Consider the following 18,365-nt stretch of genomic DNA (forward strand, 5'->3'; position numbering starts at 1 on the left):
ACTTGTAAAGATTATCTTGATAGACAAAACGTGTAAGGGTCACAACTCTTTGTTGAACACAGATCTTATTTTTTGCGATTTTCCAAAAGTCTATGGGGAAAATGCATAGCTTTTCGATCGAGGGAACCCATGCGCCGCTAACTTCCGGGTTGTCCTACAAAGTGACGTCATAACTTCGGCACTCTTACAGAAATGGAGCAAGCAGTAGGCTATTTGTGATTATTATCAGGGCGATGAATTGTTATGATTATCATATGGAAAAGCTGATAAAGACACAAAAGCTGTGTTTTCATTGTTACAAGTCTTGTTACAAGTTACTTTTGTACATGTAAGTTTTGCACAGCTTTCTCTGTCGTGACCGAGATTATGTTATTCCCCGATGCTGATGTACAGATCAAACGTTAAATCTGAGGTAGTAGACATATATTTCTCTCGGTTGTTTAGTTTTCTTAACTTTATATAGATAGATTTCTGATGACGTCACATTTCTCCCACAACTCCTTATGGCGCCATCTTGTGTGTCAAGTGGGTCAAGCGTTTGTGTTACGGAGCATGATAATATCCTGAATCGGCATTATTCTGAACATGAAAATCATACGATTATTCTCTGTTTGGCTGGAGTTAATGTTCAGTGCTGCTCTTGTGAACATTTAGAGGTTTTGTGCTCTGGAGATGTGACACTTTATCTAATCATTTCCAAGATGGGCTAGCTAAATGCGCTAGCTCTCATCAGCTGTCAAATCGCTGTACCCAGGCGGCTACTATCGACACAGCCCTTGAGAGGTGTTGGCTGGGCAGAAGCACACTCTGACGATTGTCCAACTTTATCACTTTCTCTGTGGTCACATCAGCTGGTCGAGGCAGAGGCTACACCTGGAGCACATCGCTCCGTGCCTCTGCTCTCCATCTCTCTCCTACACTAAATTAGTTCAGAGCGTTGTGTTGTTGTTTTTTTACCCAGATGGTGTTGTCTTGACACTGAGTCTAAATGTACCGTATAATAAGGGCTGTGCAGATATCATCCTCCTGGCTACAGCGATGTGAACCGTCAATGCAGGGCTCCAGACTAACATTTCCACGAGGGAGAGAGAGCAAGACAGCGCTTAGTTTGGAGACGGTGAAGTCTTGTTTACACTTTCGCCTGGCTCCGAAGAGAGAGAGAGTGTGCGCGCGCGACCGGCTCTCTCTCTCTATCTGCTCGTTCTTTCAGTTAAACATGCGCCCAGTTTATCTAACGTTACATTACTCACCGATCAAATAAGACTTTGGCAGGACAAAAATTCACTTTGGCGGGCGCTAAAACAAGCTCAATGCAGGAGAATTCATGTGTGAATTTACCTGAGTAGTACATGACCATGCACTCGCACAAATACGACCACATAAAATTTTAACAAAATAATTGTATGCTTCCAGAGACTTTCTTCCTCTTAATTCGTCAAAAGTGTACGCAATAACGGTGTGGATGAGATACTTGGCAATGTCCATTTCCTGAATATCGGGGTACGCCGCAGGATTAGCCTACATAACCAGTCCTCTTTCGACATTGTGTAAGGATCCTTTCCATCGATATAACTCAATTTCTCATCTTATCTTGCCTTGCAAACATCGTCTAATGTGTCCCTGTAAATAACCTTCACCTTGTCACCAGGTTTGGAGGAATTTGTCATCGTTATCTCAACACAAAAGAGTCAAAAATACGTTATATTAACTGGCTTTCTATTAATGCAGCACAGTGAATGAGCCGTGTCTCCCAGTGGCTTACTGACAGCTTTAACACACAACCATAGACTGTAAAAAAATATGGACGTAGTGTCTGTGACGTCACCCGTAGGTTTCGTCACGGTTTCGTAAAGTGGGCCTTCATCTTGGCCTTGCGTCACTCCCGGATAACAGAAAATGGCCAAAGAGGCAGGGCTCGAGCTGAGGAGCCTGGCTATCTGACGTGATCGAGTTAGCTCATGCTGGGGAGGTAATGCTTGATAATGTTATGCTACTGACAGTACCAAGTCTGCGACTGCACAGGGCCTCGCGCTAAAGTGACAGTTGATGATGTAAAGCCAATTAAAAGTTCCTATTTTTGCCCTTCGAAATATTATAATAGTTAAAAGATATGGCTACAAGTGAGACTGTGTATCGTGATTCTGTACTATTCTGCTAGTTGAAAATGTATTATGCAGTAACTTAATACTCTGAGAGAGTGTGTGTGACAGTGATTTATGTGCATAACGTTACATGTCAGTCACTCTTTTTTATAGTCTATGGTCCGTCAGCACGGCATCGCTCGTCAAGTTCGTAGAGAGCTTATTCAGTCCATTTTAAATTCTGATTTTGGCCGCCTCTCAAATGGGTTGAACCATAGATATATTGCCTATGAAGTTCAAGTAAATGCGCTAGAAAATCCGCGCTCATTCAAGGATGTGGATTTATTGCATGGACGGAGAAGCGCCGACACCTGCAGGATTACATCTGATGGTACATAAGCATATTATAATCTATCTGTTCCATGAGAGCAGAACGAACGAGCCTTTATTGACGTTTTTAAATCTGAAAACTCCAAAAAGCAACGAAATTGTCAGACATCCATTAGTGCATGTTCACAGAGGAAAACAACTGAAATACAGAGCTGGTTGTTCTCTCGAACGATACTCGACGACAACGACGGAATCCTAAGCCGTGGGCGAATTAATGGGTGTATTAAATTGTATGAAATAATCCTGAAAAAAAGCACAAAATACTGCAGAGGTGGCAAGTTCAGCAAGTAACATTTGCTGAGGTGAAGTGACGGCTAGTAACAGCAGACAAATGGCTAGCATTGACATCAGCGGCAATCCACCTGTCACTCAAGTGGCCACACCCTTAATTATGCAGAACTTTAAATATTAATCAACTAAACGGATGAGTTATAAAAAAATTCACCCCCCTCACAGTTGTAATGAAGGGCAAAATTAGCTGTATAGACCAAAGCCACATACAGACACCAGGCTGTAAACACGTTTTTTTCTGCTGTAAAATTTGGCATTTTAACATGGGGGAGATACAGATTTGACTCACTTTTGACATCAGCCCTTAAGCGGCCAGTCAACGAATTGCAGATTTTCGCACATTTAGGGACCGTCTCTAAAGTTACATACGACATTGGTACACACGTTTCTAACTTCAATAGCATTTGAAGAGAATGACTTACAGTCATACAACCGAACCAACTGTAAAGTGTTCAGAATGTAGGTGTCATGATGCACACTTTTTAGATAGGTTAGTTGATATTAAAATAAATATGAGCTCATGAAAAAAAAATGAGGAAAAAAAAAGCAATATAGGCCTGATGATGTCATCATTTGACAGGTTATTTTATTAAATATCAAAAATCTAAAAGTGTGCATCATGTCTGGAACCTACATGAACACTTTACAGTTGGTTCGGTTGTATGACTGTAAGTCATTCTCTTCAAATGCTATTGAAGTTAGAAACGTGTGTACCCAATGTCGTATGTAACTTTAGAGACGGTCCCTAAATGTGCGAATATCCAGTGTCAGGCGAACTTATGCCAGTATATCACTGGGAATCGCTTAGCGTGAAACTTTGCGCGTTACATTCATATTCTGGTCCATCTGCTTGCCTGTAGCCTATTAATATAGCCTATCCCCATTAAGGTGGGAGTTTGGTCTTTTATATCACTGTATTTTGTCCATTGAGTTACTTTGAGTGTCCTGAGACCGCAGGGGAATCCTGGAGAGTGAGGTATTGAGGGAATTCCCCAGTTCTGCTAGCCTGGAAATCCAGACCTAAATCTAAAAGATTAATGGTCTGGCATCGACTAATGAAAATCGGCCAGCTCGAGGGGCGGCACCAAGCATGCATTTGAAAATCTCACTCCACGCAATTGGATAACACTATGACCAATCACAACAAGTTATCGCTTAGCTACCAGCGGAGCTAACTGGTAGATTAGACTTTTACCATATCCGGTCGGCAAAACAGCAAAAACGCCCTTCTTGCAAAAGAACGATTCAAGCGCCTTCTTCTGTTCCTCTTTTAGAGAAAAAGTCTAAATCTTTCATTGTAGCGGCCAAAGCCGTTTCAAACAAATGATGTTCATCCATAGCCATCTTGCAATGTTTACTAATGACTTCGACGTTGCAGCGCTGTCGTCATCTCACCTCTCGCCCGCCTATATCAGATAACCAGATGTGATTGGTGCAGCTCAGATAGAGGGGCATATTTAATGAGCATCATTACTCAACACCAGAGTAAATCGCTGAGCAAATTCAACTTTTGCTCTTGCAAGAACTCTGGATTACCAGGGTACAGTTCTGCAGCACAGCAATATAAAGTTAAGAAAACTAAACAACCGAGAGAAATATATGTCTACTACCCCAGATTTAACGTTTGATCTGTACATCAGCATCGGGGAATAACATAATATCTCGGTCACGACAGAGAAAGCACGTGCAAAACTTACATGTACAAAAGTAGGCCTAACTGTGAAGACTTCAATGTAAACACAGCTTTTGTGTCTTTATCAGCTTTTCCATATGATAATCATCACAATTCATCACCCTGATAATAATCACAAAAAGCCTACTGCTTGCTCCATTTCTGTAATTCATCGAATGAATGAGTCTCTCACCCGTTGCTCTATAGTTTTCTTCGTCAACAGCCGCTTGCACCTCCTGCTGGTGAGACCGACTAACAGCTATAGAGATCATCAATCGGCAATCTACTGATATTCCTGCCGTTCCCGGATGTCAGATGTTGAATTTTCTGTCGAATTTGAACCACTGAATTTGTGGAAGCGAATTTGTAAAGCTAAATAAAATGGACCAAAAATTGCTGGTCAAATATTATAGGTTGTATTTTTATATTTTAAACAGAATGAACATTTTGGAAGTGAAATCTGAAAGGTGAATATGGATTATTGAATTTTTAATAATGAGAACGTGTGTGAAATGTTTTGAATTGAAATATGCACAGCTTAAATATACAACCATGCTGAATTTCAGCCCATAAAAATGCAAGCCCTGAAAATACAATGCTTTAAAATGCAAGCAGGGTTAATGCAATGCAAATTTTTTCAAGTAGTGTATTCAAAAAGCTTTTTTGTTTCAAAAACATTTTTCATTATTTTACTTCCATAGCGCTTTCTGATTGGACTTTCTGGATTGCGCTGTTCTTCAGGACTGCGGCTCATATAGATAAACCCGCTTTAGAACCTAATTCTATTCTCAGGATATTTTTATATCGTACAATTTATTATCATTTAAATATTGATTGCAAAGGATGGAAATCGACCCAAACAATCTATAAAATAGTTTAAATGTGCCTTATCCATCACATTCCGTGGCCGTTATTGGTTCATCATTACCATCATCAGTAACAAGATTAATATTCTTTATTTATATGTATCAGTTCAGAAGGTGCTATATACATCATTATTATTATTATTATTAATCAAGTATACAGAATAGATGTTATAAGCAAAAAGGTAAAAAAACACATTCTGTTAATTTATTCTACTTCTTTCAAAGTACTTCCAGTTTTCTTTGATGGAGGCAACAGTTGGATAAAGATTGTAAGCGCATTGGCAAACTAAAAACAGAAACTCTTTGTGAGGCAACCAATGTCTTAAGTAAAAGTGCAAAATAAAACCATGGGTAATTTGTGGGTCTGTGCTGCAATTTCAGATTTCATCAGTCAGGCATGTAGATTATCGCTATTTCAACATGAGTCAGCTCACAAGTAATGGATTGCATTTCAAAAGGGTGCATATGACAACATCCTAATAATAAATAAAATATATTTATTTTCTCAAATAGTTTCAGTATTTGGCACAAAAGACAGTGTTTGGCAATGATACAGTGTTACAGGCACTACAGTTAAATAAAGCACTTTGGAAATGATTCTGTAAACTAAACCAAAATGTTCACAGAAGATTAAAAACAAATTCACTTAGAATTCTTTTGTTTTGCTTTTGTGAAATTGAGGGACTGAAGAGATGAGATTAGCAGAATCTACTAGCACTTTGCAACCCCTTTTTGTGAAATAAAGTATGAACTTTTAACCATAATTTACAGTATAGATGTGGATATTTGATCTAAACAACATTCCAAATCAAATCCCATGATTAAATTAAGTGTCAGTAAAGCTACACGAACCAGTCTAGAAATAATAATAATAATAAAATAAAAAAACAACCAACACCTGGTGAATGTTTAAACAAATACACAACATAAATCAACCACTAATCTAAATATGAATAAGATAACATCTAAATACTTATTCTATTTGTCTGACACATCTACAAGACTAGAGATAACATAGTAACACATTTAAAAGAGTTCTACAAATTTGAAGGACGTGCGATTCATCATCCGTCAACTAGAGGGGGACAACCAGCACAAGTTATTAAAGAAACAGTTCACCAATAAATGACAATTCTGTCACAATAAATTCACCCGCATCGTTTCAAGTTCATCTCACGTTTTTCTTATTTCTCTTCTTGTTTTTTTTTCTTGTTTTTTTTTTAAGCCAAATGGGTTTCAAATGACGGGGTGAGATAATAATGACAATAATTGTTTAAAGTATATTTTTTAAATGTATTTATATAATTTTGTGAGGTGAGGTTTTCATTTAGAAATCAACACGAACCACATTTTCTAACAACTGTTTTTACAGTAAATGTGCACTAGCAGTGAAACACACACAGTGAGAGAAATCAAGCCCTTGATACACATCTAGTCTGATGTATTAAGGGTTCTGAATGAAGGATTTGGTGTAAAGTGCTCTCAAAACGTGGAGACTGGTAACCAGCCGAAAGCTTGATGACAATGTAGGTGGCTTTAGTCCATTCTGAGAAAAACTAAGTGAGGATGTGGTGACCCCTGGTTTAACACAGCGCAGGGACTCTGGTCTTCTACATCCACTGAGTTAAACTGAAATGTATACTACTAATGATGAAAAAGATCAGAGAGCCTTCGCTGCATCTGGAAGCAGAGGCCCACATGGAGGATCATTACATTAGCAGGCACACTTGCTCTGGTCTGTGTCCCGCGGCTCTGCCAGGTCGCTGGTGCTGTGACCGTTGGTGCGAACCGTTCCGTCGGGTATCCAGGATTTGTCCACACATCTCTCCATGCGCTTCATGATCAAATCCAGCAGAACCTCCACAGCATGGCTCACATTTTCACCGTTTGCAGCGCTTGTCTCAAAGTACGGGACACTGCAAGTAGAAGAAGAAAAATGAAACCGATTCAAACGGAGTTTGGAACTAGGATGTTGCCAAGCTACTAATGTAGTTCTCAAAGCATACAAATAGATATTGGATAAAACAGTGATTTTTTCATTGATATAGTACATTCAATACACATATCACAATCTAAATGGCGTTCACACCAAGAACGATAACTATAAAAGTAACTAACTATGACTATATTAGCATCCACATAATAACTTAGTTTAGTATAAGTACACAATGTAGTTTTGTAGTTTGCCACTTTAAATGCTCGAGTTTTTAAGGCAGGGTGGATTCTGATTGGCTGTCAATGTTTTTATCGTTCATAAAGTGGAAAAAATTGTTCTGAAAGGGATTTCAACAATATTGTTTCTATGTGCCATCATCCACTCTGACCTACTAGTTAAAAATAATATTAATAAAAATAATTATGATATACTACATTATATATATATTTTTAATATAATATAGTAGGCTATAACATAAGATTGTTTTTAAATGTTTTTGAAAGAAGTCTCTTATGCTTACCCGACTGCATTTATTTGATCAAAAATACAATGAAAACAGTAATATTGTGAAATGTTCTTATACTTTAAAATAACTTCTTTTAGAAAACATTTTCTGTATGAATATGTTTTAAAATGAATTTAGCTTAATAGTCCCAGCTTAATGTGAACTGGAGGCTTAAAAGATATAATGTCTTTAAACGATAGGGTATATCGCAGCCACTGCACTTGGCAGAAGTTACGTCCTGCGTGGGTGGCTAGCATAGAAGTCGCTACCCTCAGACGTCTTCAACTGAGGGCAGAGCTGCATGGTTCAGACCTGTTGGCTTCACTGGGTTTTCAAGTGGGCACCCTACTTCACCGGTGTTTCATAAACTAGCCCACAACACCTCAATGGGGCTTGACAGCAGAACCAGCATCCTGGAACTGCTCCCTCGGTCATTCAAGACTTCACTACTCAGCTCTGACCCCCGCCCTCTCTGCCAGCCTGGTTTAGCCACCACTCGCTCCTCTTCAACCACAGCCATCTGGATGCTGTCTCTGCCTGCTTTGATATATTGTTCACCAGGTTCTTGGGGTTGCCTCTCTAACCCCAAGAGTCCCCAATGCTCTGCAAAGTGACCATCCCTTTCCTGTCCTTTGCCCTTGCCTCCTTCCAGCTTGCTCGGGTGATGACTCCCAGGCCCAGCCTCCCCTGGGTCACCGTGCCCATGATGTCTGCATGTTGTAAGCGCTCCTCCGCTTCCCTCAGAGCTCCGCTGGCCTTCCACTTCTGTCCCGTCTTCATTACGATGTTCGCCTATCGCACAGCCTGATCATCACTGTCGCGCAACATCATGGCCAACCGAACTTTGGCTGTCTTAAATTCCTCCACGACTGATGTAATTGGAAATTGCAGTTTGCTCCCTGAGCTGTATAGCCCTATAGACCAAAAACTTTTGGGGACAGACAGCCATCTCCTGAGAAAGCTGTTAATTCTCCTTTCCGAAGCCTCCACTGTTGTCAATGGGACCTCATACACAAGCAGTGGCCACAGTAGCTTTGGAAGGATGCCGTGTTGGTAGCCCCATACCTTGTACTTGCCGGGCAGGCCACTCCTCTCCAGGGCTTTCAGCCATTCTTCTGCTTGGTTGAGCATCTCCTTCACGCTTGCTTTGTCAGTCAGGTCGGCTCTATACCACCTCCCTAAGCTCTTTACTGGTCTCTCTGTGACTGTTGGGATGGTATCTTCACCAATCTTAAACCGGAAGCGGTCCTGCACACGGCCCCGCTTCAGGACCAAGCTTCTCGATTTTGAGGGTTTGAACTCCATCCTAGCTGCTGTGGTGAGCTCTACCAAATCTTCCAAGATCCATCTGCCCTCTGGGACTGACCTCGCTGTTATTGTCAAGTCGTCCATAAAGGCCCTGACTGGGACCTGTTGGACTCCACTTGACAGCACAGCTCCCCGTCTAGGCTTCTCCACTGACTTCACGAGGAGGTTCATCGCCGCTGTGAACAGAATCACAGAGATGGTACATCCGGTCACGATTCCGACCTCCAATCTCTGCCAGTTGGTAGTGAAGTCACCAGAGGTGAAGCGCATCTTGAAGTGCCCGAAGTAGTTCCAGAGAAGCAGCTGTACCTTCTGGGGGACGTGATAGGCTCTGAGTGTGTGATCGACCAACTTGTGCGGCACTGTGCCATAAGCATTTGTTAGGCCAAGCCACAGGACTGCTAGATCTCCCTGGTTCCTCTTAGCGTCCTCGATGATCTTGAAGATGACGCTGTTGTGTTCAGTGCAACCGTGGACTCCTGGTACTCCGCCTTTCTATACAGAGGTGTCAATATACTGTACTTCTTGTTAATCAAAAACAGGGTCAGCTTCTTCACCAAGATTCCGAAGAACACCTTCCCCTCCACATTCAACAGCGAGATTGTGCAGAAGTCTTTCAAACTGGAAGAGTCCTCCTGCTTGGGGAAGAAGCACCCCTCGGCAATAAGAAAACTGTCTGGCAGATGGTTCTTCCTCCACACTACCTTAAGTAGCCTCCAAAGACGTCTCCTCAGCCTCTCACAGTTCTTGTAAACTCTGTATGGAATTCCATTCGGGCCTGGTGCAGATCTTCCCCTTGCCTTTCGGATGAAGTCGTTGACTTCCTGCTATCTGGGCTCTCCGTCATCAAAGGAGATGGTCAGCTCCTCTAGGCTGCACAGCTTTCCTTCCACGTCGAGCTCTTCCTCTCACCTTAGGTCACTGTGCACTTTAGCACTCCTGATCGTTTAACGCCAAGAATCCCTGACAGGTACTTGAAGGGTCTTTTGTGAACTTGACCCTCTCCTTTTCCAGCCTCCTTCTATCCCTTCGCTGGCACTCCGCTCGGCGCAAGGTTTGTATGCGCTCCCTTAGGTTCTCTCGCATCTCTTTAAGGGCAGGTTTTTCGTCTTCAGGAGCCTGCCGAAAAACCTTCTTCAGTCTTCTCAAATGGCCTCTGATTTCTGCAATTTCTTGAGTGCCTGTTCTCTCCAGCATGCTGCAGCCTTTGGTCTGTCTCTGCTCTGTTTCAAAGCACTCTACTCCCATGTTCCAGATGATGGTGGACATTGCCTTTATCTTCCTGCCAATGTGACCCGTGAGACAGACTCCAGGACTTGGTCTATTTCCCTGTCGAAAGACTCCACAGACTTTCCTGGCTTCTGCTGTTGGCCACAGCACTAGCTTTTTCCTCTTTTCCTCTCCCTCAATGGCCCGAACTTGCTGACCTGTTTCCTGGCTGGCTTGCCTCTCTTGATGTTGCTGGTCGTCTGATACACTGTAGGTATTTGAGGGAATGCTGACTCCTCCGTTGTGTGCATGGAGATTCTGGGTGCATGGAGATTTGTTGCACACAACTGTGTCATAAACAGCCTATCCTACTCTGGTGTATCTTCAGACCCCTATCGCCTTTGCAGACCTTTCCACATCTACAGACTCTAGTTATTCCGTTGTTCTGATCGTCATCCGTGGTCATATCAGTTGTCTGTCCTGTAGGTCGCTCATCCTCCCCCGCTCTCGCACGACCTTGGTGGTATCTTACAATAAACTTTTCCATAGCGTCTCGAGTTGGGTTCCTCCTCACAGAGGAAGTGCTTTGGCTTGCCAAGCCTTGGCACCCCGTTTCTGGTCTTCCCCAGATGCCAGCAGTCTCTCCCTGCTGTCACCACTCTTCCGTGGTAGCCAACTAGTCTTTCCTAGTGGTCACTGGGTCACCAGATGTGGAATGTCTTTTAAATGATAGGGTATATCGCAGCCAACGCATCTGGCAGTTGGAAAGGATATAAAGTTCACTAGCTGAAGACATTACTGTAGCCATACCCATTAATAGACACAGTACTTCCTTGAAAATAAATTCCAGCACAGCGCTACAACAACCATAACGAAATGACCCTGACAATAGATAATGCTTTAAAATGAACTCTGTTAGAGAGCTACATATGGCAATTTATCTGTTCAGTAAAATACCTTACTCGCTCGTACAACATTTCAGATCCCTCAGTTCTCGCCATACCTGAAAAGGCAAGCCAATGTTGATTATTGTTTTATTACGTGCTTTGTCGCGTTCTCTTTTTGCCAGCAGACTCTCCCCTCTGTTCTGTTTTTTTTTTTTTTTTTTTTTTTAATGGGTTATTCCCAGGACGTTCAAGCTTTAGCATACTCCATGTCAACCATTCTCACCCGTTGGGACTATGTCACTCCCACAACATGCACACAAAGTAGCCGGAGCAACTTTTCTCTATTTATGGATATGACAGGACACGCACAGATATGACGCTAGTACGTAATTTCCTGTGAAAACCATCCCGTCTGGTCTAAAATATAAACACTAATAATAGGCTTACCACAGTGAATCAGCGTAAGACATAGTATGTTTTGGAAGAATAATTAATGATGTATTGACAATTTTTTTTCAAAGGGACACTCTGTTACTTTTTTTGTTCCAAAAAATAATAAGTCAAAAGCCCTATTTGGATGGTAATTGTTTCTCATGTAAGGTATTTTCAACATTTGCAGGGGTTAGTCAGTGATTTTATTGCCATCCGAATCCAGAATATCAGTGTTTATCTCCCACCACCCGCGTAAAAATCCCCGGCCAAATTACCTTATGTTTTTTGAAAAACACCAAGGTTGTGTGGGGTTTACAAGTACGATGTACACTTCTATTACTGAAATGCTGGAAAATATTTACAAGAACAATACTTCATCACAGATCCACCTCAGTGAACACAAAGGAGAAAAAGAAAAAGCGTGAAACATTTGAAATGGGCAGTTATTGTGGCAGCAATATATGATACAATTTTAAAATATGTAGGCTATAATACACAACATTAAAAATACAAATCAGGCAGCTTTATTTTTACCTCAAGTAAATAAGAGGCTGCATTAACTTGTTTCCGCTAATTTCCATATTTTTAAAATGACATCCTTTTGAGATAAAACTGATATAAGAACCATTTCGAATTTAGGGTACGCGCGTCTAGCTTCCCATTTTTTTTTAAATAAATAGAACATTATTTCCTATTATTAAATTAAATATAAATTTATTCGTATTATGCCAAGCATATGCAATTTTATTTACAGCAGATAATCATATGACTGACAACGTGAGCAGTGTAACGACTGAGACCAAATCAGACACAATTATTTGGTATATGTACCATAAAAATCTTCAGACTTCACTCTGGGATCTGTGGTCCCATCCCCCCAAACAGGGCAAGACGGTCCTAGTTATCATGGCCACGATCAGATAAGGTTTTATGGGTGTTAAAAAAATGTGACCACATGCTCGAGAGAGAGACAATGGGAAGACAGAAACAATCTTTAATACAGACTTTTCTGCATTAATCATAGATGAACTGATCTATAAATGAACATGCATCCCAGAAACTTTGTGAATGATTTACTGTCTTGTGTTGTGTCTTTTAATACTATTATCTGTTGATACTGTTGGGAACTTTTTATTCCTTCATCAAAGCAAAAACCAGGAGACTTGAGATGGATCTTATAAGCAGAAGAGATTTATTCTTCCGAGTCTGTAGTTCATCAAGTCCAAAGTTCATTATCATCAAGTCTAACTCATAATACAGTATTCATTGTAATTATACTTTTCAAAGAGGGGAGGGATTACATAGAGGTGGAGACTCTGAATAAAGCATGTAAATGAGTATACAGGTTAAGGAACCCGCCCCAGACTCCAGTGTGTTACCAGTCTCAATCCAATAAGCATAACCATTCAAACGCATATGTGCTAATCCAATCAGCCTAACGATTCAACGTCTGGACTGTGGCTCTGGCTCCAAGAGCCATTAAAGACAATAGGTTAGCGTCTCCGTGATCTGACTCATTTAACTTACAAAGGAAAAACAGGTCTGGCAGGAATTTCTTGCTGTAAACTCAATAATCACTTTCTCAGTTTATATACTTTTGTAGTGAATAAATTAGTAATACAACAATACTATTATCTCTTTGATACTATATATCTTATTACAGAACCCCACGCATACCATGTTTGGTCTCTATAAATTGGTACTTTGAAGATCGAAATGATTGTGTACATGATATGCCAATAGCTATGCAACATATTAGTATTACAAGAATCTTTCTTAGTTTTGTCATCAGAAACCAATCCAGTGTGCCATATCAAATGAGCACGCTTAGGACAAAGACTCATAAATCTTGCCCACAGAGGAAACTCCCGCCAGAAAGTCCACCCTTCTCATTGGTAAAGCAAACCCGGAGAGGTGGGACCTTTCTCAGGCACCGCCTGCCATGCTTTCATGCTCCTAAAGGGAGTCAGACTGCCTTTTCTTCAATCCAGAAAACTACAACCTTACCATCACTGAATGGGCAACGATCAACTCCTGGCCTTCTCGATACGTTCAGGATGCCATGCTGTCCAGCGTGGCCTCAACAGGCCCCCGGGCTGCAGGCTTCGACTCACAACAGCCATGTGCTCACTCAGGAGAGAGAAGACTCTCTCAACCACAACAGCGTCGAAACCACCATGCAAGTTCTTCATATCTTCTCCCTCCAGCAGAGAAGAAAACGATTGCAACTTATACAGTGACATTTGACACTCACAGAACCATCAACGAACTCAATTTACAACCACTTCACGATTTGTAGACTGCACAGACCATGCAAGTATCAATTTAACGAGGGGCTCTAAAAATGATAAGCTGATGGTTCTTTTCATAGTTAAATAGATCTTTTCCATAGTTCTATTTCCTTCTTCCGGTTCCATATCACTCACCCTTTTACCTATGCATGTATGCATGTATGTATGTATTGTAGCATATACGACTCTGGGTAAATGTGAATTAGCTCAAGAATATGGGGAATTTTGGGAATATTAATAATTATGACTCATGGTCATAATTAATAAGTCGCATGTACATTTATTTTATCAATTATCGAGATTACCTTGTTCTGTAACTGGTCTGACCAACATTTAATTCGCCCAGCGAATAAATGTAAGATCTTTACAGTTAAGAAGGGGGTATTCACAAACTACGAGAAAGTTTTATGTTCTGGCCACGGACATCAAACTTTCTGAGTTTATTAATTAAAACTACTCAAGTAGTCTATATATCAAGCTTTGTAGCTTATAATTGGATCTTTTCAAGTTTCATTGACTTATAAGGTGGATTTTCAAACACAGAGACAGTGAAAAGTATTTATGAATTTTAATAAATGCAAAACTAGAGATTATATGAGCTACGAATATAAACGTACGTAAAAATGCAAACAATAAACAAACAAACATATAACCAAACAATAACATAAGTGATCAGAATGAAATGAAATGAAAGAAAGAAATAGAGAGAAGGGAAAATTAGTAATTATTACATACAGAAACCTTTGTTCACGAGACCCCTAGAAACAGCTTTTATCAACTCAATATACTTGCAGAATTCTGTGCTCTTTTCTGGTGAGGCTGCGGTTGAGGCAGGAAGCGGACAGCGCGGACGGCGGTTCTGCTGGGTCTTCCAGTGCCGCGAAGTTTAAAAAGGCTCACAATGTAATATTACCGAGAAAGTCAGGTGCGTCTCCCGGGACGGGAGAGGTTTCAAATCTTGGTTGCAGAGACGGCAGGCTTTTACATGGCGCGGGCCATGTGTCCCAGAGGCCAGGGCAAGGCCTGTCCAGCTGGAGCAGCGCTGCACGTGGAGAAGGAGGAGGAGGTCAGGGACTGGAGAAGCGAGGAAGTGGGATCAGCGGGATCGAAGAGAGAAGAGAGAGAGGAAACAGGGTCTCTTGCTTTTTAAAGACATCTGTTTACGCCCTGTTTTCGGTGACAACAGCCAATCAGATCTTCTGATCTGTAGCGGGAAGAAGTCTTCTTTGTGTAAAGAAAAACCCGCCCCCTTTTACCATATGTCTTATGAGGGAAAGGATTCATACTTAGAAATATGATATTTCCTGGAACAAATGCATATTATTGTACTTTGCAGTCAAGATTCGTCTCCGTGAGATGGAGAGGATTACAGAGATATCAATTATGACAGGTAAAGATTGGGGAAACATAGCGTTACATTTATATGCATAATTACACACAAATAAAGTTTGATTAAACACACAATGAAATGGTCAGTATTTCCGTTATGGCATGTGAAGACACTTGAGAAACACAGGAATACATATCAAACATTTTAGGGGTACTTTTCTCTGAAAAGCTCCATGAATGGTGTGTGTGTGTGTGTGTGTGTGTGTGTGTGTGTGTGTGTGTGTGTGTGTGGGGGGGGGGTCATGAGGTTGTAAAGTCACAGGGAGTCCATGCTGAAATGGGGGTTTTAGAGGGGATTGTCCAGAACAGGGTTCCTTTTGTGACTAATATGTCCCTCTGGGGTATGGAATGCCAACGCTGCCAATATTAAAAATAAATAAATACATAAATAAATATACAAATAAATGTAAAAAAGAAAAAATAAATAAATAAATATATAAATAAATATACATAGAAAAGCAAAAAAACGAAAATAAAGAATTATTTATAGATTTATTTCCTTATTTATGTATATATTTATTTTTTTCCATATTTATTTATTTATTCTTTTATTTATTTATACATTTATTCATTTCTACATTTATTTATTTATACATTTATTTATATTTACATTTATTTATTTCAACATTTATGTATTTCTACATTTATTTATTTATTCATTTATTTCTTCCTACATTTCTTCCTGCGCAGGGTAATGAGGAGGGCGTGGTTTACCTCAGACATAGCAATCGAGCTCAGAGTAAGCAAAGGCGAAGGGTTGAGGCCACAGGGACACCCTGTGGCGAAATACAATAAGTATAGCTCACTGACGTTGATGCGGTCTGTGACTGCGAGGTATATGGTCAAAATCCTAAATCTTACTGTCTGTGTGACATGGATAGGCTACTCTTTATTCCGGACATGGCCGTAGAACATCGTTTGGTCTGGATTTGTAAAATGTCCTGGGCTAACAAACATGAAACAGGGACTCTGAAACGGAAGCGCTTAATATTTTCCATTTTTCGGTCAGAACTCACGGAAAGGAAGCAGGGCACATATAGGCTACAGTGAAGTCGACGCAAGCATATTGACCAATGCTTTTGAAACGAGACCATTGCATTTTAATGTAGCCTAATTTCCAAAAACAATACTGACAGCAACAGATTTTTTTTTTATTCTATTAAGCGGTGGTAGTCTTTACCATAAACTCATGTCCAGGGGCAACCTTATTAAATGTATGAACGTCACGTTAATCCACATCGACAAATTCAGTTAGAGGATAAGACTGTAGGGCAGTGTTAATTTCGTTGACGAATAATTTGTCATTATTTTCGTCAACGACATTTTTTCACAGACGAAAACGAGACGATAAATAAAAACTAGTTTTGAATGACAAAAACTATGACGAAAATCTATTGACATTTTCGTCAACGAATAAAAACTAGACGAAAATGTTAGATAGTGACGATTTGGAAAGCGATCCAGTATGATGTCCTGCATTTGTGGTAGATGCGCACAATTGTACTGTGACATGATCTACCCAGCGGCACACGAGTTGGCATGCGCTGCATGTCTCATAAAACGTTAAAACATGTACACGTCTGGGAGAATGAGGAGAGCAGACATGTAGATCTGAATAAGAGTGACGACGCAAAAAAGAGCTCTATTCGGTACGGTTTTCTGTGCGCACACACCCGACCCGAAGCGTGCAGCCACGCACATAGACACCTATACAGTGCGCGAGTACAGAATTGAGCTCTCTTTCGTGTCTGAATGGACAAATACACACAACATTATGTCTAAATGTCAGTTTTGGAGAGTATTCACGAAAATTATGTCGGTTATGTCTTAAACAGTTGTGAGTGTATGTATCGCATGTGCATCAGTGCAATTGGATCCGCATGTCATTGGACATGATTCGATGTCTTAAAGTGACAGTGAGTAATAAACTTAATGCGGTCTGTGTCCTTAATATTGATCAAGCAACAAAAGCAAAAGAGAAAAGCATTCATTGCTCATTAATAGCTTTAATAAGGATTAATTATATTTCATTCATACAAATAAATATGTCTGCTTGAAAGAATAGAGAATGATGTATGCAAGTAGTTATAAAGAATGCATATATCATTCATTGAAAAGAAGACTGTGTTCTACTTTAGGAAAAGTGGTTTTATTTAATTTTAAGGTATTTTTTTAAGTTACAGTAGTTAAATCTGTATCTGTATTGCATGTTAAAACTTTAAAATCATTCATATTAGCAGATTAATATATGTTTTCTCCAGGAGTAGCCTATATGGGTTTGGGAATTTTAGAGAAATTCTAAATTAATGCATTTCAATTTAAACCCATTATATTTTAGTCGACTAAATCTACTGTAGATTTAGTCGACTAAAATCTTATTGTATTTCGTCGACTAAAACTAGACTAAAACTAAAACAATTCAGATGACTAAAATATGACTAAAACTAAATGGCATTTTAGTCAAAACACTATGACTAAAACTAAATCAAAATTTGCTGTCAAAATTAACACTGCTGTAGGGCAGTTAGCCTACCACTAAAATCCAACCAGAGCTTCATCAGAGCCATCAATACAGAACAGATCTTAATGCATTTACACAGCAATTAACCTACAAGTGCATAAACATATTATGAAGTGTTTTACATTTTGAAGACAAGATGGAATCAATGAAGTGATAGGCCTACGTTTAATATGAAACTAAAACAGACACCAGGTGGCAGAAAGTCACTGTCTTAATGAGTGAGTTCAATCCACTCGTTTGATTCCTTAAAATACACCGAATCAAAAACAACTCGACGTGTTGAAGCGGTTCAGCTGTGGATTTGTTTCTGATCATTTCTATTTAGGCCTATGCGTTATTTAAATAATAAATAAATTACCAAATGTTCAAAAAGTTGGCAGAGAGGGGTCATGTTCGGGGAAACAACATAATTGTTGACTATTTTTCGGGGCCATGAGTTTAATGCGCAAACCTGCGTGACCATATAGCAACTGTTTTGTACCCAAATGTCAACATTCAAACCAAATGGGCTGTTCTTTCTTCAGATTCGCGTCGAAAGCAGCGAAGAGTTGTAGTCCACAAAGTGCTCTCACACAAAGTCTAACTGT

At 40.1% G+C, this 18,365-nt stretch overlaps 1 protein-coding gene across 1 annotated transcript in view; it reads right to left on the reverse strand.

The window, feature by feature from the left end:
- Positions 1 to 5,485: 5,485 nt before the first annotated feature.
- rab27a (RAB27A, member RAS oncogene family) overlaps positions 5,486 to 18,365 on the reverse strand; it is a 79,489-nt gene continuing 66,609 nt past the window's right edge. Inside the window, exon 6 of the mRNA XM_081373263.1 lies at positions 5,486 to 7,216. Within this exon, the coding sequence (XP_081229389.1) occupies positions 7,015 to 7,216 (202 nt within the window). The 3' untranslated portion in view covers positions 5,486 to 7,014. The remainder of the gene's footprint in view (positions 7,217 to 18,365) is intronic.

This window comes from Scardinius erythrophthalmus (assembly GCF_964197995.2).
Source record: "Scardinius erythrophthalmus genome assembly, chromosome: 8".
Lineage (NCBI taxonomy): Eukaryota > Metazoa > Chordata > Actinopteri > Cypriniformes > Leuciscidae > Scardinius > Scardinius erythrophthalmus.